This window comes from Choloepus didactylus, chromosome 25 (assembly GCF_015220235.1).
Source record: "Choloepus didactylus isolate mChoDid1 chromosome 25, mChoDid1.pri, whole genome shotgun sequence".
Lineage (NCBI taxonomy): Eukaryota > Metazoa > Chordata > Mammalia > Pilosa > Megalonychidae > Choloepus > Choloepus didactylus.
The window spans coordinates 1,811,790-1,834,211 of NC_051331.1; the positions used below are offsets into that span (position 1 = coordinate 1,811,790).

At 64.9% G+C, this 22,422-nt stretch overlaps 3 protein-coding genes across 4 annotated transcripts; 1 reads left to right on the forward strand and 2 right to left on the reverse strand.

Moving 5' to 3' along the window:
* Positions 1-573: 573 nt before the first annotated feature.
* On the reverse strand, positions 574-9,217 carry COPE (COPI coat complex subunit epsilon). The gene is made up of 10 exons (XM_037818035.1): positions 9,045-9,217; positions 4,316-4,378; positions 4,066-4,166; positions 3,809-3,961; positions 3,679-3,732; positions 3,198-3,279; positions 2,340-2,495; positions 1,332-1,400; positions 878-952; positions 574-742 (listed from the first exon to the last, which is right to left on the reverse strand). The coding sequence occupies exons 1-10, from the start codon at positions 9,168-9,170 to the stop codon at positions 695-697; spliced, it is 927 nt and encodes a 308-aa protein (XP_037673963.1). The 5' UTR covers positions 9,171-9,217; the 3' UTR covers positions 574-694.
* A 300-nt stretch (positions 9,218-9,517) lies between these two features.
* DDX49 (DEAD-box helicase 49) lies at positions 9,518-15,756 on the forward strand. The gene is made up of 13 exons (XM_037817997.1): positions 9,518-9,670; positions 10,484-10,607; positions 11,501-11,586; positions 11,680-11,801; positions 11,997-12,184; positions 12,287-12,427; positions 12,917-12,992; positions 13,189-13,265; positions 13,406-13,503; positions 14,368-14,442; positions 14,925-15,013; positions 15,137-15,208; positions 15,295-15,756. Exons 1-13 carry the CDS (start codon positions 9,556-9,558, stop codon positions 15,481-15,483), a joined length of 1,452 nt encoding a protein of 483 aa, XP_037673925.1. The 5' UTR covers positions 9,518-9,555; the 3' UTR covers positions 15,484-15,756.
* Positions 15,757-16,101: 345 nt separating this feature from the next.
* On the reverse strand, positions 16,102-22,070 carry HOMER3 (homer scaffold protein 3). 2 transcript variants are annotated; one of them, XM_037818025.1, is made up of 9 exons: positions 21,942-22,070; positions 20,454-20,532; positions 20,215-20,371; positions 19,996-20,127; positions 19,035-19,142; positions 18,303-18,424; positions 17,259-17,415; positions 16,952-17,149; positions 16,102-16,556 (listed from the first exon to the last, which is right to left on the reverse strand). In XM_037818025.1, the coding sequence occupies exons 2-9, from the start codon at positions 20,465-20,467 to the stop codon at positions 16,365-16,367; spliced, it is 1,080 nt and encodes a 359-aa protein (XP_037673953.1). In that variant the 5' UTR covers positions 20,468-20,532; positions 21,942-22,070; the 3' UTR covers positions 16,102-16,364. The 2 variants fall into 2 exon arrangements, with proteins under 2 accessions (XP_037673953.1, XP_037673954.1); XM_037818026.1 differs by lacking the exon at positions 21,942-22,070 and adding an exon at positions 21,270-21,459.
* Positions 22,071-22,422: the final 352 nt, after the last annotated feature.

Sequence of the window (22,422 nt, forward strand, 5' to 3'; positions counted from 1 at the left end):
CCTGGGGGCTCGGCGGGGGTGGGGAGTCCGGGGGCTGCCTCCTCTGCCCCCAAGGCCGGGGAGCCCCCCCAGTCAGCTCCCCACAGAGCAGGGAAGTCATGGGCTGTGGGTGCGGGGGCCGCAAGGGACTGGGGCTGCACGTCCTGGGTGGGAGCTGGGATGGGGCTCAGGGCTCCGGGAGAGGCGCCCGTGGCAGGTGCGTCCAGGTGACTCGCCCAGCACCAGGCCCAGGCCCGGACCCCCCGTGCCCGGCCGTGCCTGCTGCCCCCCAGGGGAGACCTCCTCCGGCCCCCCCTCTGCTGCCCTCTTCCTCACCCCTGGGGCTCCTGGGCTGAACCCCCAGGCCTGGGGGGACTCTGGGCCTTGGTGGCCCTGGCCAGCGTCCTCAGGGCTGAGGGGAGTTTGCAGGGCCCGTGAGGGTCGGTGCCTGCAGCAGTGTGGGAAGAGGGGGCACCCGTGCAGCCGTGGTTCAGGGACCCCAGACCCGCTCCAAAGCCTGGGCGACTGTCCGGGGACCCCGTGAGCCTGATTCTCCCTCGCCTCCCCGTGCAGATACGACAGACAGAACGGGGACCCCATGGGTCCAGGCCATTTATTGACAGGAAACGGGGGCCTGAGGGGGCTGGGGCCGGGCTTCCAGGCTCTGGTCTCCACCAAGGGGACATGGCAGTGGAGGGATGGCCCAGCCGCGGCCTCAGGCACTCGGGGCGTACTGCAGGGCCAGCCGGTCAAAGTCGTTCTCCTTCAGCGACGCGGCAGCAGGGGGCGGGAGAGGGGGCTCATGAGCAAGGCGGGCCGTGGGACAGCCATGGGGACAGGCTGTGGGGATGGGCTGTGGGGGGACAGCCGTGGGGACGGGCCCCGAGTGCGGGCTCACCTTGGCCTGGAACTCCCTGATGAACGGGTGGGCCCGGTGGGCGTCCTTCAGCTGCGACAGGTAGCGGTTTGTCACCTGCAGGGGGGCGAGGCTGGGCTGAGTGACACGGGGCCAGCAGGGCTGGGTGGGGCCACGCAGCCAACCACAGGCTGGGGGTGCCCCCTGCAGTCCCCCAACATTTCCTCAGCCCCCTCGGACCCACATCCTCCCCAGAGGACCCTCGGGGTGGGGGTGGGGATCTGGAAGACGCCTGGACTGGGAGGGTGCTCTGGGGAGCAGGGGTTCTAGGCAGACTGGAGTGCCCCCCCCCCCTTTTCCTCTCCCCATGTACCCCTAGACTGGGTGGGAGGGTCGCCTGGCCCCAGGACCCTCTCTGAGCCTGGCAGCCCACACCCCAGATACCCCTGGGCCACGGCAGGGACACAGGACCCTCCAGCGGGGGGCAGGGGCCCACCTCGGGGGGCTTGCCCAGGTGCTGTGACAGGACAATGAGATTGATGAGCGTCTCAGGGTGTCCGCTGTCCTGAAATGCGAGGCAGAAGGGGTGGGGCTGGGGCCGGCTCCCCCAGGACCCCAGACCCCGCTGCACCCTGGGGAAGGGCCCCACCCAGGCCTCCGAGTAGGGGGTGTCTGCATGCTCCCCGCACCTCAGCCCATCTGTGGGTGGGGTCTCCACCCTGTATCTGGGAGTCCGGGGCGGGGGGCACATCTCATCAGGAAACCATGCCACCCCCACCCTGGGCCCGGAACAGCGTCGAGTCCCAGCTGCAGGGAAATTTCCAGAACCCCTGGGGAGGAGGCCTCAGCTCGCGGCCCCACCCTTGGCCGGCTCCACGGCCGGGAACCCTGGGAATGGCCACCGCCACGGCCAGGGACTCAGCCGGAGCCACGGGGTCCGCAGCCGAGGAGGGGACCAGCGGAGCCAACACCCCCTTGGGGTACACTCAGCTTTGCAGGGTCTCCCCACGGCAGGGCGGCTCCGGGGACACCAGGAGGCCGAGGCCGCCCCGGGACAGCGACGGGTCGGGAACGGGGCAGCATCCGAGAGGTTGGGGGAACACAAGCCCCTCAGCCACCCCCGCAAACCGGCCTGCATGCAACAGGTGGCCGCGGCTGGGGGTCCCCCGTCCCCCGGGACTGCTGGGGCCCCTCGCCTGCCCCGGCCCGCCCCACAGGCTCCCTCCTGAGCGCAGGCCGGCCCCTCACGGGGACTGGGGCGGGGGGTCCTACGGGTGTTTTTCTTGTTAAATTAAGAACATCTTCTAGAGTTCGTGGATTCGCCCTTGTCTCCGGTTACAAGACTCGCCCGAATGGCCGTGGAGACAACAGGCGTCAGGCCAGGGGACTGGGGCCCTCCTCTCTGCCCGGGAGGCTGGGGTGCCCAGGGGCTGCCAGGCCAGGACCCCGGTGCCCACACTGCCTCAGGCTCCCCAGGGCCGCGTCTGTCCGTCCGTCCTGGTACCTTGTCCAGGGCCTCGTGCAGCAGGCTCTCGGCGTCGGCCCAGCGGCCCTGTGCCATGTGGCAGGCAGCCTGCCCATTGAGCAGCAGCAGGGTGGGCAAGCTCCTGTCCGCCAGCTCCTGGAAGATGTAGTAGGCGTCCTGCAGCTTCTCGCCGCCCTGCGGGGAGCACAGCCTCAGCCCGGGCCAGCCGCCTCGCATGGGGCGGGAGCCCCCCGCCGCTGGGCAGAGAAGGTTCTGGGCTGCCCCGGCCTCCGCCCAGACCCTTCCCAGCAGAGATCAGGCTGCATGGGGCGACCCCCCGCCTGGCACCTGCCCGAGTGCCCGTTGGGGGGAGCAGGGACCCGAGTCCTCGAGGGGAACAGGGAGCCACAGGCTGCCCACTCCCTACTGAGGGGGCCCGTCCAAGGGTGAGTGTTGGGGAGCACAGCCAGGCCCCGAGGCTGGGGGGGGGGCTGGGGGACGCGGCTGGGCTCCGGGGAGGGTCTGCTCGGTGCCAGGAACCCAGGTGCAGGGGATGGAAACCCTGGGACAGAACCCCAGGCGGGAGCTTCTCGGGGGCTGGGGGCAGCGGCCTGGCTCCAGAGCCCCCACCCCTCCCTCAGACCCCAGCCGCAAGGAGCCAGAAACCAGGTCAGGTGGGGGGCCGGGGCGGCGCCAGGAGGGCCAGGGCTGGGGGGGCATTGGCGACGGGCCCCTCTCAGCACCCCAGGCAGGGGGCCAGGGCCGGGACAGCTGCCAGAGGGTCAGAGGCCCCAGCTGTGCCCCGAGCCCGGCCGTGGACACACTGCCCGGAGCGCCAGGTCCCAAAGCCCCCTGCCCCCCAACACCTGTGGCCCCAGCGCCCTGCCCCCCGCCCACCAGGGCCAGGTTGACCCAGGCGGTGGCCAGCTGGGTGAGGGTGGCATCCTCGTCCTGCTCTTGCATCTTCTTCAGCTCCTTCCTGGACCAAGGACAGGGCGCAGGGTCACGGGGCGCAGGGTCACGGGGTGCAGGGTTGCAGGGCACAGGGTCGCAGGGTGCCCAGCTCTCGTACGGGCCTGCAGCCCCCCCAGGGTCCTCGCCCCAGCCCCTCCCTGCTGTGGGCCCCCGGCCACCCCTGCGGCACCCTCTGCTCCCGTCCCCTGGCCAGCACCCCAAGCCACCCCACAGATGGGCCCAGAGGAGACCGGCTGGCGACAAACCCAATTATCTGGGGGACCCTCGGCTTTGGGAGGTGCAGCACGGGGACCCCACCTCCTGGGCTTGGTGCAGAATCCCACCCTGCCCACATGTGGGGAAACCGAGGCCCGGGGGAGGGGGGTGCCAGCTGCTGCCCAGCACCTCTGGGGTTGGCACTCACCGGGCAAGGTCCAGGCGGTCGAGCCTCAGCAGGGTCTGCACCGTCATGGCCGCGCTGCAGGGCAGGGGTCAGGGGTCAGGCCTGGTCCCGCACACACTGACCCCCAGCCACCCTCCCGGCGGGCGCTCACCACTCGAGGCCGTCCCCCTGGTGCAGGGCGCGCAGGGCGGCGTCTGGGTTCTGGTCGTGCACGTAGATGGAGGCCGCCATCAGCAGGAAGGTGCTGTCAGTCACCGCCACGCTGCGGCCCATCTCGCGGTCCAGGCTGGCGACGAGTGCGTCCCTGCGCGATGCGGGGCTCAGGGCCTCGGCCACGGGCACCCGCCGCCCGTCCCCATCCCTGCCATCCATGCCCCACCATCCCCGTCCTCGTCCCCACAGCCTCACCTCTGGCTCCCGCCAGCCAAGTATTCAGCAAACTTGCGCACGGCCTGGAGCTCCGGGGCCGAGGACGGCTTGATCTCATCCAGAACCACCCCGTACTTCCTCTGGGGGGAAACAGCATCAGCACCGCCATCCCCGGGTTTCCAGGTGCGCCCCAATCCCCCCAAAGGGCAGGCGCCTCGCGAGCGTCACCAGGAGGCCCTGGGCCTTCCCTACCTGCCCCAGGGCCCCGGGAGCCATGGCTCATGCTCACCTGCGCCAGGTACGCCCTGTACAGGAAGACGTCCCTCTCCACGTCTAGCTCCGGGCTGGATGGCTGTGGGAGCAGATGCAGGTCAGGGTGGCCAGTGCAGGACACCACGCGCCATGGGGGTCCGCACCCGGCCACGGCTCACCCATCAGCAGCCCCCCATCACCCAGGCAAGAGGCGAGGGTTTAGTGCCCCCAATGCCCACCCTGGCCACGCATGGCCCCTCGGTCAGAAACAGAAGCCACTAATGGTGCACAGCCCCTGGGATGTGGGGAGAGCTCGGGAGCTGGCATTAGGAAGGGCGGGAGAAGGGTCCGGAAGGATTCCTGCGGGAGCCGAAGGAGGCGAGGGAGGAAGGGCCCTTTGGTGGGAGACGCTGTGATGCGGTTTGGGCTCAGAGGGCCTGGGTCGGCCCATTCCTATCTTGCTTGGTTTTCAACGTCTTTTTAAAAACAACCAACAGGAGTGGGGAAGGCTGGACGCAGGCGCCAACCCTCCCATCACGGGGACACGACCTTCTCAGACCACGGAGACGCCTCTCCTCAGGGACAGGGGCCTTGGGCCGCACCCCCCAGCTCAGCCACAGCCCAGAGTGTGACCTCGAGGCCTCTCGGGGAGAGCCAGGCCGCTCTGCCCTGCGCGGGGAATCAGTCTCCACAGGCCCCGGCGAGGAGGGGACACGGGGACGGCAAGTGGGGTCTCTGCGCCAGCCGGGGAGGCAACGTCCCCGAGAGGGCGAGCTGGGTCCTGCTCTCCACCCACACCCCAGGGCCGGCTGCCGGCACCTCCAGTTTCAGGTCTGGGGCAGAACTCGGAACGCGGCGCCTTCCAAGTGAGGGACTCGCAAGCACCCCTCGGAGCCGGGCATCGTGAGGCAGAGGCAGCCACTGGCCTCGGCACCTGAGCTCGACACCGTGGGGTGCAGGCTGTGAGGGGAGCAGCCATAAAGGGGCCCCAACACTGGCCTGGGGACACTGAGATGCCAACAAGGCCCCGGGTGGGCGGGAGCTCTGGGACCTACACAAGCAGTAGGACAAACGGAGCTTCCAGAGGACACATGTGCAGACCAGGGACCTTAAGGGGTCGGGAGAGGTATGTGGGACCCCCATGGTTTCCCTTGACGTTTATTTCTCAGGGGCCTCACAGTACCCGAGATGTAGCATGGGCTCGGCCCCGGGGCTGGGGCTGGGTCACCCGCAGCCGAGGCAGGGGCCTCAAGGAAGCAGAGGGGGTGGGTGCGGGAGGTTTGGCAGAAACGTGAGAACAACCGGAAGGCTGGCTGCCAGGGCCAGGGCCGAGCCTGTGGGTAAATCCGTGCCCCTTCCCCGGGAGCACAAACGGGGGCTGCTGGTTCCGACCAATCATCCCTGGGCCCATGGCCACGTCGCTCCAATCCAGCTCCTGTCTTGCTGCGTCTGTATCCTCTTTTCTCCGTGTCTCTTATAAGGACACTTTGTCACTGGGTTTCAGGGCCAGTCCAGGATGATTTCATTGTGGGGTTCTTAACTCAATCACATCCCCAAAGACCCTTATTTCCAAATAAGCCATGTTGCCGGATCCAGGGGGGACGAGTCTTTTTAGGGGGCCAAGTCTCCTAACAGGGCACCGAGGAGGCTCCCGGGCAGCCTGTGGCCCTGGAGTCCAATCCCATCGGACAGCCCAGAGGGGACAGCGCCCCGTTCTGCAGATGCACGGGGGACAAGTCTCATCTGTGCCAACATGTCTTCAGTGCCCCCCAAGACGGAGCAGCCGCCTCCGGCCTCCCGCAAGAAGGGGGTGTTTACCATCATTTCCCCACAGGGCAGGGCCCGCTGATTTTGTGCTTTGGCGCCAAGATAATATTCACCGATTAGGAAGTGGGTAGATTTGAACAGCACGTTGCTCCGCTGTGAGAAGGTGGAAGGAAGGCTGAAGGATCAACGTGAATGTAAAATAAGACAGGTGCCGTCACCCCACCTGACAGAAGGGGAAACTGAGGCTGAGCAGGACACATGCCCAAGCCTGTTTCCACATCCACAGCTCCCTAGCCGGGAGGAAATTAGGCCACGGTGTGTCAGTTTCCCAACTGCTAAAACAAATTCCACACACTGGGTCGGCTTAAACGATGGGAATTTATTGGCTCACACTTTTAAGGTGAGATGCCCAAAATCCAGGCGTCACCCAGGCGATGCTTTCTCCCCGAAGACTGTGGGGTCCCGGGGCTGGCTGCCGGCGATCCTTGGTCCTTGGCTTTTCTGTCATGTGGCGGCGTCCTCTCCTTTCTCCTCCGGGCTCCCTCCCAAGGCATATCTGTCTGACGTCCCCCTGCTTATAGAGCACTCTGGGCCTCCAGAATAAAGCCCACCTGATGGAGCGGGGCCCACGGTGAGGGAAGTGACATCTTGGAGACATCCTCCTTATGACGGGTCCACACCCAGCAGAATGATACCAACAAACATGCCCAAACTAGGGGGCACAATTCAATCCCCCACACAGTGGAAGGCCAGATAAGGCCCCTAAGAGGTCCACGCCCTGATCCCTGGTCCCTGGTCCCTGGTCCCCGGCACCAGTGAACAGCTCACACACTGCGAAAGGGACTCTGCAGGTGACGAAGGCTGTGCTGGGGACGCGGTGGCCCAGCCAGGTCACACGAGCACTTCGTGTCAGAGAACTTTCTCCAGTGGGACACAGAAGGAACAGAGCAGGAGGACACGGCGGAAGAGTCCATGCTGAGAAGTATTTGCCGCACGGTCGCCGGATCTGAGACGGAAGGGGCCACGGCGAGGGTGAGGACCCGTCAGAGGTCCCAGGAGCCCCGGCTGACGGCCAGTCAGGAAACGGCGACCTCGGTCCCACAAGGAGCGACGTGAGTAGGCCTATGCTAGGGATCAGCAGGGAAATGGAACCAAAAGGACAGATGTATAGGTATGTAAATGTTACGAGATACAGGATAGGAACTGGCTCATGCAATTGTAGGGGTGGCAGGTCCAAATTCAACTGATGAAAGCCTCCATGAATTCCCCAGGAGGAGCTGCTGGCTGAAGTAGAGACGGAAATTCTTTCTGACTGCTGAAATCACCAGCTCTCATTTTAAGGCCTTCCACCGACCGGATGAGACTTCTCCCACTGCTGAAGGTGAGCTCCTTTATCGATTGCAGAAAAAAACAGCCACAGACGTGTTCAGCTGACTGATGATCCACAAAGTACCCTCACGCTAGCAAACGGGCCTGTGCTTGCTTGACCAAACCAGACATCATCACCTGGCCAAGGTGACACGCGAACCAAACCACCACAAGCCTGGAAGTGGCTTCTTGCCCAGCACCTCCAGAAACAAACACAACCCCGTCAACACCAATGTCATAGCCCCGTGAGACCCAGGCTAGACTTCTCACCTCTAGAAATTGCAAGATGATCCACTTACGTTGCTTTAAGCCGTTAAGATGGTAGCAATTTGTTTCAATAGCGATTGAGAAGTGGTACAACGAAGCAAATGTTATTTCCACAAATCCTAACGGTAGCAATTTGTTTCAATAGCGATTGAGAAGTAGTACAATGAAGCAAATGTTATTTCCACAAATCCTAACGGCTTCGCGAGGTCTATTTGAGGTTTTTATCCCCATGATCATCTTGAGAAACTGGGTGAACCTACCAGATGCCAAAAGTGAGGCTTCTCTGCTTTGCAGTCTGCTCCTCCCAGCCCCCCAGGTGCCTCTGGGAAGACATCTCGTACTCCATGGCTTGATGCTCTGGCACTGTCTCGTGCCTTCAGAAAAAATTCCAAACTCCTGCCATGTCCGCCTCATCCTCCCCTTCACTCACCTCGCTTCAGGCCACACTGAGGAGGCCCCTGCTGGCCCCTCCTGCCCTGACATCCCAAGCTCATCTCTTGCCCCAGCTACTGTCATAGGTTGATGTTTGGTGTCCCCCAAAGGGCTGTGTGAAGTCCTACTCCTCAATACCTCAGCACGTGACCTTACGTGGATATTGGAATTAGAAGAGTCAAAATGAGGTCACGCTGAAGTGAATTAAGTAAGTGGGCCCTTAATTCACTATGACTGGTGTCCCTAGGAGAACAGGAAGAGAATGCTAAGGACTGTCGGCAAGTCATTGCCGGAAGCCGGGGGACAGGCCACGGAGATTCTAGCCTGCGGACCCCTGCCCTGTCCACATCTTGATTTTGGAGTTCTGGTCTCCGGAACTGTGAGATGATACATTTATAAACCTCTGTTGTTTTACACCACCCAGTTTGTGGCGCTTTGTTACAGAAGTCCTAGAATTTAAGCTAAGGCACCAGAGATGCTCGACGAGGAATGAATGAGTGAAGGGGCGAGTGACAGAGCGGGCTGGGGTCGGGGTAGCTTCAAGGAAGGGGCTTCCCTCCCGGAGCCTCACTGTTCTCATCTGTAAAATGAGGACAGACACCAGGTATTGAGGGGCCGACCGCGCGCCAGGGCTGGGCAAGTGGAAATTACGGTTAATGCTGTTACTATTATTGATAATTGTTGCCATTTTTAGGGCGCTACAAATCCTAACCCCAAAGCCTGCAGGGCGCAGTGGGCGCTCCAGGAACAGGAACCGTCGCCGCCGTGGGTTTGGTGGCGGAACGGCGGCGATTCCCCAGCGCGCTGGGAGCGGGGAGCGGAGGGCAGACGCCGCGAGGGAACGAGGGAGGGTCATCAGGAGCGAGTGCGCTCCGCGGCCACCAGGAAGCGGCCTCCGCGCCCGCCCCGGGAGGCCCCCGCCCCGGCCGCACCTTCACCCGCTGCGCCTCGTTGATGCACTGCTGGTAGCTGCCGATGTAGAAGGCGTTCTTCACGTCGAACAGCTCGTCCACCTCGCCGGAGCCGCCGGGAGCCGAGCCGGGGGCCGGGGGCGCCATGTCGCTGGGTCTCACCGGCTCCTCTTCCGGAGGGACACGTCGGCAGGAAGCAGACGCCCACCGCGGAGCACGCCGGGAAATGTAGTCTTACTTGGTCTGGGCGGCAGGGAAATGAGCCAATGGGAGGTTCGTAACGGGAGTAAGGGGGCGAAGAACGCAAGCCCGTGTCGCAGGGCCTCTCGGGAATTGTAGTTTAGTTCGGACTTGCGAGCCAATGGGATTCGGGGACACACGGTAAGGAGGCGGTGGAGGCCGGGAATGGTCGAGTGAGCTGGAGGGGGCGGGATCACGAGGGAGACGGAAAGGATGAACCAATAGGCTCTCGTGACGCCATCGGCCCGCGCCGGAAGCGCGGCTCACACCGGTCACCCGGCTGGCGGCGAGGATGGCAGGCTTCGCGCAACTCGGGCTGTCATCGTGGCTCGTGGAACAATGCCGACAGCTGGGTTTGAAGCAGCCCACGCCCGTGCAGCTCGGCTGCATCCCCGCCATCCTGGAGGGTGAGTGACCCGCTGCCTTCCCGGGAGGCGTCTCCGCTCCGCCTCTCTTCTCGCAGCCTACTCTCTCTGAACTTTCATCACCAGGGAACTCAGGGAGGGTTTGATGAATGACTAGTCGATGGCACTGTGAGGTTTGGCAGAGCTGGAACTGCAGTCTTCTTTCTACAAAAGAGGAGGCTGAGGCTGTCAAAATCGGTGCTGGATCCAGGACCCCGTGGTCCCGACTGCCCTTCTTTCCACTCTTCTGCCCCAACCCGGTTTTGCCATTAGAGATGTTCTGGGGACCTCAGTTTCAGGCTGCTTCAAGCCCAGTCTGTTTATTCCGTGTTAAGCTAAAAAAGTATGGAGAGCTGCTGGGGAGGCCCTGTATTTACCTTGGGGGACACCTCAGGAATTCTAGGACGTAACGAGTTGAGGCATTGAGTAAAAAGAAGATGAAGGAAGCATCGTGGAACATAGGGTGTAGATTGGGGTGGGGTGCTCTGGGTTTCCCAATCCCAGATGCCCCAGGAGAAGTGGGAATGAGGTGGAGGCTAGCAGCGTGGCAGCGTGGGTCAGAGGGACATAAATTCCATTCAGCCTTGCTAGTCACCAGCTGTGTGTCCCGGGCGAGTCTGTGATGCTCAGTTTCCCTTTCTGTTAAATGGGGCCAGCGATGGCCTCTCCTTTACAGGGTCGGTGCATGTACACCAGGAATTTAAGGGGTATAGGGCACACAGCAACTACTTGTTAAATGGTAGCTGTTGTAAACTTCCGGATGGAACTGTTTGCCGATAGCTGGAGCGTGTGGCTGCTGCTTTGTTCTCTGCCCAGGTCGGGACTGCTTGGGCTGTGCTAAGACAGGCAGTGGCAAGACGGCGGCGTTCGTCCTGCCCATTCTGCAGAAGCTCTCTGAGGACCCCTACGGCATCTTCTGCCTTGTCCTGACTCCCACCAGGTAAGCCCCCCATGGGTCCTCTAGGTGTGAGATAACTCGCCGTGTTCTGTGCAACAAGCACCTTCCCTGCTCTGAGCCGTGCTCTTCCGACGTGTGAAACGGAGTCACGTTTTGAGCCCAGAGTCCCAGCAGAAAAGCCCAGCAGTCGACTTGGTGAGAAATGACAATAGAGTTTGATAATGACGCGGGTGTCGATTGGCACGATGAGAAATGGCAAGTCCCGTAATGGCAGTGAACGTGGAGTGCCATGCGGGTGCGGACTGGGAGTGTTTAATTCAGTCTGCGGGAAAGGAGTCGAGGAAGGCTCCATGTGACAGTTGCCAAAGGGACACGTGTGGGGTCAGGCAGTGTAGACCAGGGGACGTGTGAGTGCATCTGTGCCAAGGTGTGAGAAAAGCAGGGAACAGAAAGGGCAGTGGGCATCGGGCAGCAGGAAAGAGCTCACCGATGGCCTCGAGTGCCAGCCAAGGGTTCAGAATTGATGACCAGAGCTGTGAGCTGAGGGCAGGCCAGGGGCCCGGGAGGGGGCCTAGGTAGAGCTAGGGCTGTGGGGCAGGGAGGAGCAACCTGCTGCAGGGGAGGCGAGGCTGGTGCTCGGGTCTCTCTGGCATGGGTGCCTGGGCGCCTGGCGAGGCCGTTGCTGAGAAGGGGACCTGAGAGAAGCCGCAGGTTTGGGGTAGGGAGAGAGGCCAGTTTGGGTGGGATTCGGGGAGGTAAAGGGGCTTGGCGTTAGAGTGTAGCATTTGTCCAGAGGGCCTCGGGGGGCTCTGAGGGAGGGGGGTGAACCCGAGAGGGTGAGCTGGGAAGCTGGGAGGAGGCCTGGGGACGGGGATGGATACAGGAGGCAGGGATGGACGCCTGCCAGCCTCAGCCGGTCACCCGCACACCCCCAGGGAGCTGGCCTACCAGATCGCCGAGCAGTTCCGGGTCCTGGGGAAGCCGCTGGGCTTGAAGGACTGCATCATCGTCGGCGGCATGGGTAAGGGGAGCTGGGGGACTGCAGCTCCGGGCCCGGGACCCCCGCCGTCCTCGGAGCCCCACCCAGCCCCGCTCTCACCTCCCCCTCCCACAGACATGGTGGCCCAGGCCCTGGAGCTCTCCCGGAGGCCGCACGTGGTGATCGCCACGCCGGGGCGCCTGGCAGATCACCTCCGCAGCTCGAGCACCTTCAGCATCAAGAAGATTCGCTTCCTGGTGAGCCGGCTTGTCTGCCCCGGGCTCGGGGAGTGCGGGGAGTGCAGGCCCCAGCCCCAGGCCAAAGATGACGGACCACCCAGTGAAGTGTTAGGAGCAGTGAGAAGGGCAGCCCAGGGAAACCGAGGCAGGGTGGGCACTTCTGGGCAGCAGGTGGCCTAGGCATCCAGCCCTCACCCACCCTCCGCCGCGCAGGTGCTGGACGAGGCCGACCGGCTGCTGGAGCAGGGCTGCACTGACTTCACCACCGACCTGGAGGCCATCCTGGGGGCGGTGCCGGCCCGCCGACAGACGCTGCTCTTCAGTGCCACGCTCACCGACACGCTCCGGGAGCTGCAGGGCCTGGCCACCAACCAGCCCTTCTTCTGGGAGGCCCAGGCCCCGTGAGTCCGCAGGGGTCCTGGGCTGGGGGTCCTGGGTGTCCCAGGACCATGGGCCAAGCGGGGCAGCAGGAACCTGAGGCCTGGCGGCCCTGCCCACCCCAGGGTCAGCACGGTGGAGCAGCTGGAGCAGCGCTACCTGCTGGTGCCCGAGAGGGTCAAGGACGCGTACCTGGTGCATCTGGTGCAGACTTTCCATGACGAGCACGAGGACTGGTCCGTCATCATCTTCACCAACACGTGCAAGTAAGTGGGTGGGCTCTGCCCCCCCCGGCGACCCCTGACCCGCTGGCCATGGGGACCCCCAGTCCATGGGGACCCCGGCAGCCAGTTCTCCCTCTTCACCAGAGGAAATGTATCGGTTCCCAGAAACAAAAAACTTTGGCTGGGGAGCAGCTGTCAGGTACGGCGGGATCCAGCAGTTTAACGTACTGTTACCAGTGGTTTTTCTCTCCGCCCATCTCCCGGCTCTGCTTTCCCATTGGCCCCCCCCTTCAGGAGGCCCCGCCCTCCCAGCCTCAGTGACAATCCCCAGCTGCTCAGCGTCCACCCTCCTGGCCCTGGCCCCAGCAGAAAGGACGCAAGTCAGGGCGGCCGCCCAGGGCTGACTCACTGGCCCAGTGCCCATCACATGTGCCCCTCCTCTCTGAGCTCTGTGGGGCATCCTGCATCCTGGTTGGGGTCTGGGGGTGATCGAGGGATGGGAGGGGCTGACGGGCGTGTCCTTCCCACCAGGACCTGCCAGATCCTGTGCATGATGCTGCGCAAGTTCAGCTTCCCCACCGTGGCTTTGCATTCCATGATGAAGCAGGTGAGAGCCGGGCCCCACAGCCCCCGGACCCCTCACCAGCCTCGGAGCCTTCTCCCTGGCCGTCCCCTCCACCGGGAACACCCTTCCTGCCGTCCGTGCTGCCTCCAGCTTGTCCCTGTCCGGTCCTCCCACGGCGGACACTTGGCCCTGTGCCGAGACGCCGCCTGAGCCCCGATCCTTTCCTGATGCGGTGCAGAAAGAACGCTTCTCCGCCCTGGCCAAGTTCAAGTCCAGCATCTACCGGATCCTGATCGCCACAGACGTGGCGTCCCGGTGAGCGGCAGCGGCTCTGGGGTGACGTGAGGGGTGGGGGGCCTGGCCAGGGCAGGGTCTGCGGCCACAGGTTCACTTCTGGGTAACTGTGGGTGCAGCCACCCCACCCGGACACGGAGCTGACCCCCCTCCACCTGCAGGGGCCTGGACATTCCCGCCGTCCAGCTCGTCATCAACCACAACACCCCCGGACTGCCCAAGATCTACATCCACAGGGTCGGCCGGACGGCCCGCGCAGGTGACGGGCGGGGGACAGGCGGGGTGGGGCGGGGTGGCTCTGGGGACCATCCCTGGGCTTCGAGGAGGTGAAGTCGTGAGCTGGGGGCACACGGGAGGGACATGGCCCACAGATGAGTGACGTCACAGGTGGGGTTTGTAAACGGGGGCCTTGTCCTTCCCAGGCCCCTCCACGGGAGCCGGGTGGTGTGAGGTGGCCGTCCCCTAGGGCCATGGCCCACGGACCACAGTCCCCTCCCTGTTTCTCCCAGCAGAGCGGCCAGCAGGGCCCATGGGGGCAGGTTTATGGGGTCCTACAAGTCTGAACTTGGGGCCAAGTTTGGCCCCCGGCCTCCCCCACTGGGAGCCTGGTCCAGGGCCCCAGAAGCGTGTCCTGTCTAACACCTGCCCGCAGTCGTGCTTCCTGGGGTGGGACGAGCCCCGGCTCTTCTCTCCTCACCTCGCAGCCTCAAGCGGCTCCTGCCTCTCTTGGGGCACACCCGTGTCCTCCAGAAACAGCACATGACCCTTCTAGGGCTCCTGCTGTGACCCGACAGAGTAGCCTGGCCGATCACAGCCAGTCACAGCCACAGAAATGAGCCACAAAGAAACGAGGGTGCAGAGACACGGGCTGAGGCCCCTTGGGGCTTCTCACCCAAGTCACTTAGTCTGAGCTCCCCAGCAGCCACGGCAAAGAGGGACATCGGCCCCGTCACCAGCTACCACGTATGGTGCCGCACCAGCTAGCAGGAGGGCCGCTTCCTCAGCTCCCCGAGCTCCTTCTCCACCTTGAGAGGGGCCTGGAGCCGCCCCTGGGGGATGTGGGGACCCGCCTGGGCTTCACCCTCCTTTAACTGCCAGCTGAGTGACTGGTGGCTCCCCACAGGGCGGCAGGGGACGGCCATCACACTGGTGACCCAGTATGACATCCACCTGCTGCACGCCATCGAGGAGCAGATCGGTGAGTCGGGACGGGGCGGGGGCCGCGGATAGCCAGGCCCAGTGGCTTCCAGGGTTGGTGCTTTCAAACCCAGGGCGCATGGTGGCCTGTGGGACCATCCACTGTGACGCCAGAGGCCCCAGTGACAGGGCCGGGCCCCAGGCTGCTTAAAAACACCCTCGAGGGGTTCCACGTGAGGCCGAGGCCGGGAACCACTGATCCAGGGCATCTCCAGGCACAGCCCCGGCTAGGAAACAGACAAATGGCATCGTGTGTGAGAAGTAAATGCACTTGTGATCAGATCTGCTGATGCCGGAGCAAAGGGGAAGGTCCGGTTTTGTCCATCTGTCCGTTCCCCAAGGTGAACCAGGGCTTCACTGTCACCAGGCGGCCTTGCCTACCTCCCCGCACAGGGAGCTCACTCTGCAGCTGAAGTCCTGTTCCTGTGACCCCCCCACACACACCCACCCACCGTTGCCCTCGGGGCCCTGCCTTCCCCACAGGGAAGAAGCTGGAGGACTTCCCGGTGGAGGAGGCCCCGGTGCTCCAGATCCTCACGCAGGTCAACGTAGTGCGGCGGGAGTGTGAGATTGTGAGTGGGGGCCGGGCTGGGCGGGCCCTTGTGGAACCCCCTCTCCCAGGCTGCGTGGTTTGGGAGCCCCCCTCATCCCTGTGACCAGCCTCTCCTGCCCCCCACACACACCCCCACTCCCAGAAACTGGAGGCGGCCAACTTCGACGAGAAGAAGGAGATCAACAAGCGCAAGCAGCTGATCCTGGAGGGGAAGGTGAGGGCTGGCGGGGTGGGGGTCTGGAGGGGTCCCCTGGGGCGAGCCGGCCGCTCAGCCACCTCCCCCTGATCCCCCGGTGCCAGGACCCCGACCTGGAGACCAAGCGCAAGGCCGAGCTGGCCAAGATCAGGCAGAAGAACCGGCGCTTCAAGGACGCGGTGGGGCAGGCGCTGCAGCGGCACAAGGCCAACGGGGCCGGACGCCGGGGACGCCCACCCAGGGCCCAGCCCAAGTCCCCCACAGGCCCCACCCCCACCCAGGGCCCAGCCTGATCCCCCACGGGCCCCCGTCCCACCCTGGGCCCCCTGGGCCTCCTCCATCAAACTGGATGACATGGAACCTCCTCTCTGGGGCAAGCCGACTGAGAGGCAGCTGCAGAGGATGAAACAGGCCCTGAGGTCAGAGTGGACCCCAGCCACAGAGACCCCAGCCAGGGCCCCTGCTGGGCTTGGCTTCCCCATCAATGAAAGACTTGGGATTTGTGTCACCCCACAGGGGTGTTGTATGCAGGAGGTGCTCAATAAATGAGTCTTTTGCCTTCCTCAGTCTGTCTCTTGGGGAGTGAGGGGATGGGGGAGGAGGGTACAACCACTGGGCTTTCCGGAACCCCAGAACCTTCCTCACTGCACCCCCAGATCTGCGTTCCCATTGGGCCAGCTCCAAAACTCAGGACACAAACAGCCAATTTCAGCTGCTGTGCATCCACTATATGTTCTAGAAGCTTCCTTGTCCACCCACCAGCAATTCTGGGGTGGTGGCTGGAGTGAAGGGAGCTCAACCGGGGGCCTCCCGAGTCCGAGCTGGGGATCTGGGCACATGGGTGGGACTCGGCAGAGCCCCTGAGCACCCCATCCTCCCCTGGGAGCACCCACACACCACACACACGCAGCCACGCTTGTTACATGTAATCGGCATCAACACATGCCCCAGGGATTCTAAAAATTCTACACAATGAAAAGCTCAAAAGTAACCCCGAGTCATGAGTGGCCAAGCCAGGGCCCCCCCAGGCTGAGTCGGGTCCCCCAGTTCCTGCCGGGGCAGACAAGCCACCCCCCTGCCGCCTGCGGCCCGGGCTGCACCCCAGGAATCCTGCCCCCGGAAAACCAGGCCCCTGGCGTCCCTGGTGTCTGCAGTGACCCCCCGGTGTCCGGGCTCAGGGGGCGCCCTCGGCCAGCCGGGCCAGGCCCTCGCGCAGCTCGCTCAGCTCGAACAGCTTCACATCTAGCAGCTGCGTGGCCCGGACCACCTCCGCCCGTGCCCGCTCCCGCTCGGCCCGCGCCTCCTCCAGGCCGTGCTCCGTGGCCTGTAGCTGGTGCTCCAGCTCCGCGGTGCGTGTCTCCAGCTCCTGCAGGGAGAGGGCGGCCAGGGCTGGGGACCCCTCTGAGCCCCGAGGGGCGCCAGGCCTCACCCCAGGGCCTTGGCACGTGCCGACCCCTCTGCCCGGGACAGCACTGCCAGAGTCCCCCAATTTCTCTCCCCCGGAACCCTTTTGGGGGCACCAGATCCCTTAACATCCCTGCACACTGGGCTCACAGAAAGTGCCCTGTGGACATTGCCCAGCTGATACTTGGCCAGCTGGGCCTGGGTCCAGATTTGGACCCGCAGACCTCAGGCTGGGGAGAGCGAGGGCTGCTGGGACTCCAAGTCGCTCGTTGGTGTAATTAGGACCACCCTTTCCATTGCACCTCTCTCTCCCGGGCCAGGGGCTTTGGGGTGCAGGTGAAGGACCCCCCGCCTCACCTGCACCTTCTGCTGCACCTCCTCGCGCTCGGCAGCGTCCAGGGCCTCGCGGTGGCCGCCCGCCTGGCTCCTCAGCGTCTGGATCTCCTGGTCCTTGGTTTGCACCAGCGCCTCCAGCTGCCCCAGTGCCGGCCCGGGGCCCTCCTTCTCGCCCCCCGCGGGGGGCTCCGCGGCCACCTGCGCCTCCAGCTCAGCCACCTGCGCGGCCAGGAACTCAGCCGCGACGCCCCGGCCTGCACCCTCCCGGGCTCCCCGAGCCGAGGCCCCCACGGGGACCCCCCCCCCGCCCACCGGGGACGCCCCTCACCCGCTGCCGCAGGCGCTCGGCCTCTGCGCGCTGCGCCTCCAGCTGCTGCCTCCACTGCGCCGCGGCAGCGTTGGCCTCCCGCAGGGCGCCCGCCAGCTTGCTGTTGCTGTCCTGCAGCGCGAAGAACTCGGCCTCCCACTGCACCTCGCCCACCGAGCTGCGGGCCGGCCGGGCGGCTCAGGGCAGGGCGGGGCTCCCCGGGGGCGCGGCTGGGGCGGGGCTTCCTGGAGGTGTGGTCAGGGTGGGGCGGGGCCAGGGGCGGGTCAGGGCGGTGCGGGGCTTCCTGGAGGCGTGGTCAGGGCGGTGCGGGCCTTCCTGGAGGCGTGGCCAGAGCGGGGCAGGACCAGGGGGCGGGGGCAGGGCAGCGCGGGGCGGCGCTCCCAGGGGTGGTGAGGGGCGGGGCTTTTCAGGGGGCGTGGTCGTGATGGGCGGGGTCAGGGTGGGGCGGGGTCAGACCATGTGTGGGTGGTCCTGCCGGCTTGGGGGCGGGGCCGACGTGGGATGGGGCGGAGCTCCCCTGGTGGCCTAGTCTGGACGTGGTGGGGCCAAGGGAGGGGCGGTGCCGACATGGGGGCGGGACCAGGCCATGCCAGCTTAGGGGCGGGACCTGGAGCAGGGCCAGGGCCAGGATGGTGTCAGCCTTGGGGCGGGGCTTCCCGGGAGGCGCGGTCTTTGTTGGGGAGGGGCCAAGAGAGGGGCATGACATCAGCCCAGGGAGACACCGGGTCAGATCTGGGGTGTTGGGCTGTCGGGGCTCGGTCAGAACAGGGGTGGAGGGCAAAGCTAGCTCAGGGGGCGTGGCTATTCCATCGCGGGGCGGGCCAGGATGAGAGGGCGTGGCCATGGGCAGAGGGGGTGTGTGGTCAAACCCCCCTCCTCCTGTCTTGGGTTCAGAGTCAGGACCCCCTACCCGTGGTCCCGACCCTTACTCACCCTCTTACCTCAGCGCACCTCTATGCCCCGCCCCTTCCACCAGCCCCGCCCACACGCCCTCACCCCGCCCCTCCCACCAGCCCCGCCCCCAAACCTCGCCCCGCCCCTCACCCCTCCGACAGCATCTTCTTGAGCTTCTCGCGCTCAGTGGGGCCGGGGGTGTCCGCGCTCTGGCTGCGGAACAGTTTCTCGTCGCCGGGGCCGTTGGCGCTGACGAGGGGGCTTGGGGGCACCTGCGGAGGGGGCGAGATCACGGTGGCCTTCAGGACAGGTCAAGGGCAGGTTAGAAGGCCCTTCGCGGGCTGATGACACCGAGGTCAAGGGATCGCGACCCGAGGCCTGGGAACCCAGGGCCCCGGAGATGCTTCCCAGCCCGGGGGTGCAGTGTGTCCCTCCTCTCCCCACCACCCTCCGTGGCTCCCCACGGCCCTGGGCCGGGATTCCTGGCCCTGCCGACCTGGCCTGCCTGGGCCCTGGCCAGCCACCCCGGGGAGCCAACGGAGAGCTGCAGTTCACAAGGTGGGGGATGATCTGAACCCAAGGAGCTGCTCCAGGGGGCCAAATTCCAAAATCCCATTTCAGATGTCCCCAGGAAGCCTGAATTTGTACTTATCCCAGGTCCATGAGCTACACGAGGACAAGGGCCCCCATTTTTTCATCTTTGTACCCCCAGCGCCCAGCCTTCATGTCTGGCACATAGTATGTGCTCAATAAATGATACTGAATATACGCCCAAGGGCCGTTCGTTACTGTGCTCCTTCCCTGGGGTCCCCAGCCCGCAGCATGCACCGGGACCCCCAATGCTGGCTGAGTGCCTGCCTGGTTCTGGGGTCTCACCCTGACCTGGTGGGAAACAAGCCCCAGGGCTGGGGCGGTGAGCTCCCCGCCATCCTGAGACTTCTCACGAGCGAGCCTCGCTGCCTCCTTCACTTCCTGGAACTTCTCAGCAAACTGGGGGAGCAGGGGGGACGTACAGTCAGTCTACAAGCTCCCAGCACCTCCCCTGGGGCCCCGCCAGGTCGCCCCCACCCAGCATCAGCTCCGTCACTTTCGGGGAGCCCTTTCGGACTGTGCTCAGTCCCTCTTCTCACACACTGGAAAGGGGGGGACTAGGCTTGGGAAACAACACCCCAAAGATCCGAGCAGGTATCAGGGTAGCAGAGTGGGGTGTTCAACGAGAAATCAACCCCCCTTTCTCCTTTCCCTTTACCTCCCATTCAGAGCAAGTGACACCAGTTTTCTGGTTAAGGGGGTGTACTTTTTGTTTTGTTTTCATTTAAAAATAAATCTCCTGTGAAAGCACAACTGTGTGGTCATACCGTGAGCCAGTGATTGTAGATTTTGGAAGGATTGTGTGGTGTGTGAATTTATCTCAGTAAAATTGCATTAAAAAATAAATTTCCTCAAGTTAAAAATGTATATTTTTAAAAAAACCGAGAGCACACACACACAAGCTGCTTGGTCACATAAAGGCATAGCACAACCCAGCAGGGACAATGGTCTCTTTGCAAAATGGCTGGAGAGCAAATGGATGTGTTTCTGGGAGGAAAAAACAAACCTGGGCCCCTCCTACCTCCACCACCCACAAAAGTGAACTCCAGACCCAAATATGAAGGAAAAAGAAAGAAGCTTCTAGAATACGACAAGGGGAAAGCATTCTGCCTCTGCAGAACCAAAGCACCAGCTATCAAAGAAAATGGTGCATTAAGACAATATCGAAATACAGAAGGAGCCAAGGGTGGGGTGAGGCTGTGACGGAGACGGAGGACCCAGGACCGTCCCCTCCCCTCGCCCCCAGGCCCACCTGCGTCAGGTGCTGCTCGGAGGCAAAGCCCAGCCCGTAGACGGTGTTGGCCCTGCTGTCCGCCCACTGCCCGAACTTCTGGGAGGTTTTGGTAAAGCTCATGTTGGGGGTGACAGTGCTGTTGATGATGGCCTGGGGGGCAGAGATCAAGGTCGGGGGGGGGGGGCTGGTCGTGGCTGTGATCCCACCCCCTCCCTCCACCCCCGGCCGGGCAGGGACCTTGGCACCCCCAAAGCTGATGATGCGGTAGACATTGCGGGAGGCATCGTAGAAGTAGGAGACTGTGAGCGCGTGCTTGCCCGCGGGGACCCAGTTTCTCTTGGTCTCGGGGTCGATCTGGAAGACGTGGGCCCGCGTGCTGAAAATGGGGCGCTCCCTGGGGTGGGAGGACAGGATGCTCAGCGGGGGCCGGCGCCACCCAAGCGGGGGGTCGGGCCAGCGGGGGACGGGGGTCTCACCGGGCTGTGGACATTGGTCAGGCTGGGCTGGGGGGCTCCCAGGGTGGCCAGAGGGTGTTGGCAGCGGCTGGTTCGGCCCCTGGGGAGGGAGATGGGGGGGCCTGTGAGGGTCCCCCAGGCCGGGGAAGGCTGAGGGGCTCCCATCTCAGGGCCCTTTTCCAGGGGTACCCTGGCAAAGCCCCCTCCAATCCCGGGGAGAAGAGGCCAAGCACAGCTCTGTTCAGCACTTTCTCCCAGAGCCCCCATCACTCCCCCAAAAGTGGGGGTACAGCCAGGTGCCTACTGGGGGAGCCACGGAGGGACTCCCAGCTCCCACCTAGGACAGAGGCACCCAAATCCCCAGGGAGCCCCCAGCCTAGATCAGAGGCACCATCACCACCCCATCAGAACAGGTTTGGGGGGCAGGGAGGGGGTCCCCAGCCTCCCCATTTGTTCCTCTAGCCACCCCCCTATAGCTGCAGGGAAAAAACTTTCCAAACCAGCTTCCAGGGGTCTGTGGGGGACCCAGGAGAGGCCCCGGGGGAGGGGGCGGCCAGGTGGGGGAAGGGAGACCTCGCGGGTGCCCTCTGTGGGGGGAGGGGTGACCCTGGGGTGCCCCCCTCCCCTCCTGGGCAGCTGCTGTCCGGTCACAGGGTCTGAAACCGGAGCCCCGCGGCTGGGGGAGGGGCGGCCGCCCTGGCGGGGGTGGGGGCAGGTCCGGGCGGCCCGGGCCGGGGCATGGTGGGGATTGGGGGTGGCGCCGGGATCCCCGGAACTCAGGCCCTTCCGCCCGGCCGCTCCTGCCGCGACTCGCCGCGTCCGGGGAAAGTTACTCACCTCCTGGGCACGCCCAGGCCTGGGGAACCCCGATCGCGCTGGGGGGACGAGGCCCACGCCGTGCGCCCCAGTCCGGGGTCCCTGACACTCAGCCAGGACAGGCCCCCACCCGGACCAGGAGCGGGGCGCCCCATGCGCGCCTCAACTGCAGATCCTGTAACTCTCGGGGACCCCCCCCCACCCCCGCCGTCTCCCCAGATCCGGGGTCCAGAACTTTGTGAACCCCCTGCCGCCTGCTCTAACCCCGGGTCCGGCACTTCGGGGACCCTCCCGCGGTGCCCCCCCGACTCCAGAACTTTGGGGACACCCCCCTCCCGGCTGCCTGCTCCAATCTCGGTTCCGGAACTTCGGGGATCCCCGCTCTCCACCCCCACCCCGACCCCGATCGCGAGTCGGGGACTTAGGGGATCCCCGTGCTGCCCCCCTCTCCCGTATTCCAGAACTTCGGGGACCTCTTCACAGGCTCCAATCTCGCGTCCGGAACTTTCGGGGACCCCCGCGCTACCCGCCACCCCAATCCCGGGTCCAGAACTTTCGGGGACCCCCGCGCTACCCGCCACCCCAATCCCGGGTCCGGAACTTTCGGAGACCCCGCGCTACCCGTCACCCCAATCGCGCGTCCGGAGCCGCGGGGACCCCCCCGCCCTCCTCCCCGGGGCCGCACGGGCTCACCCTGCCGGCCGGCGCCGGGCGAGTGTCGGGGCGCAGGTCGGGGCGGCCCCGCGGCGCCCGCTGCACGCTCCGGGGCCCGCGCCTTTGTCTGCGCCGCCGCCGCCCGCGGTCCCATCGCCCCGGTCCCCGCGCGGCCGCCGCCCGCCCCGCCTCCCCGGGCGCCCCGCAGCGCCCCCTGCCGGCCCCGCCGGGGAGACCTGGGGGGAACCTGGGGGGGCCTGGCGGGAAAGGGGGAGCGCCCCCCCACTACTTGCCCTCTGGGGTCTGCTGGGCTCTGCCTCCCCCAGGAGGACGGAACAGGGCGGAGGAAGTTGGTTTGTGGTTGTTTTCCCTGTGGCCGTGGGGTCCCCGGGCCATGGTAGAGGGGTCCCCTGGGTCCATCTCCCCTTGGCGGGGTGGACCCCCCTTGGGCAGGCCTGGGTGAGCCACCTCTGGTGACGGGGAGCTCACCCTTTCCCACAGCTGTCCAGGGGAGACTTCT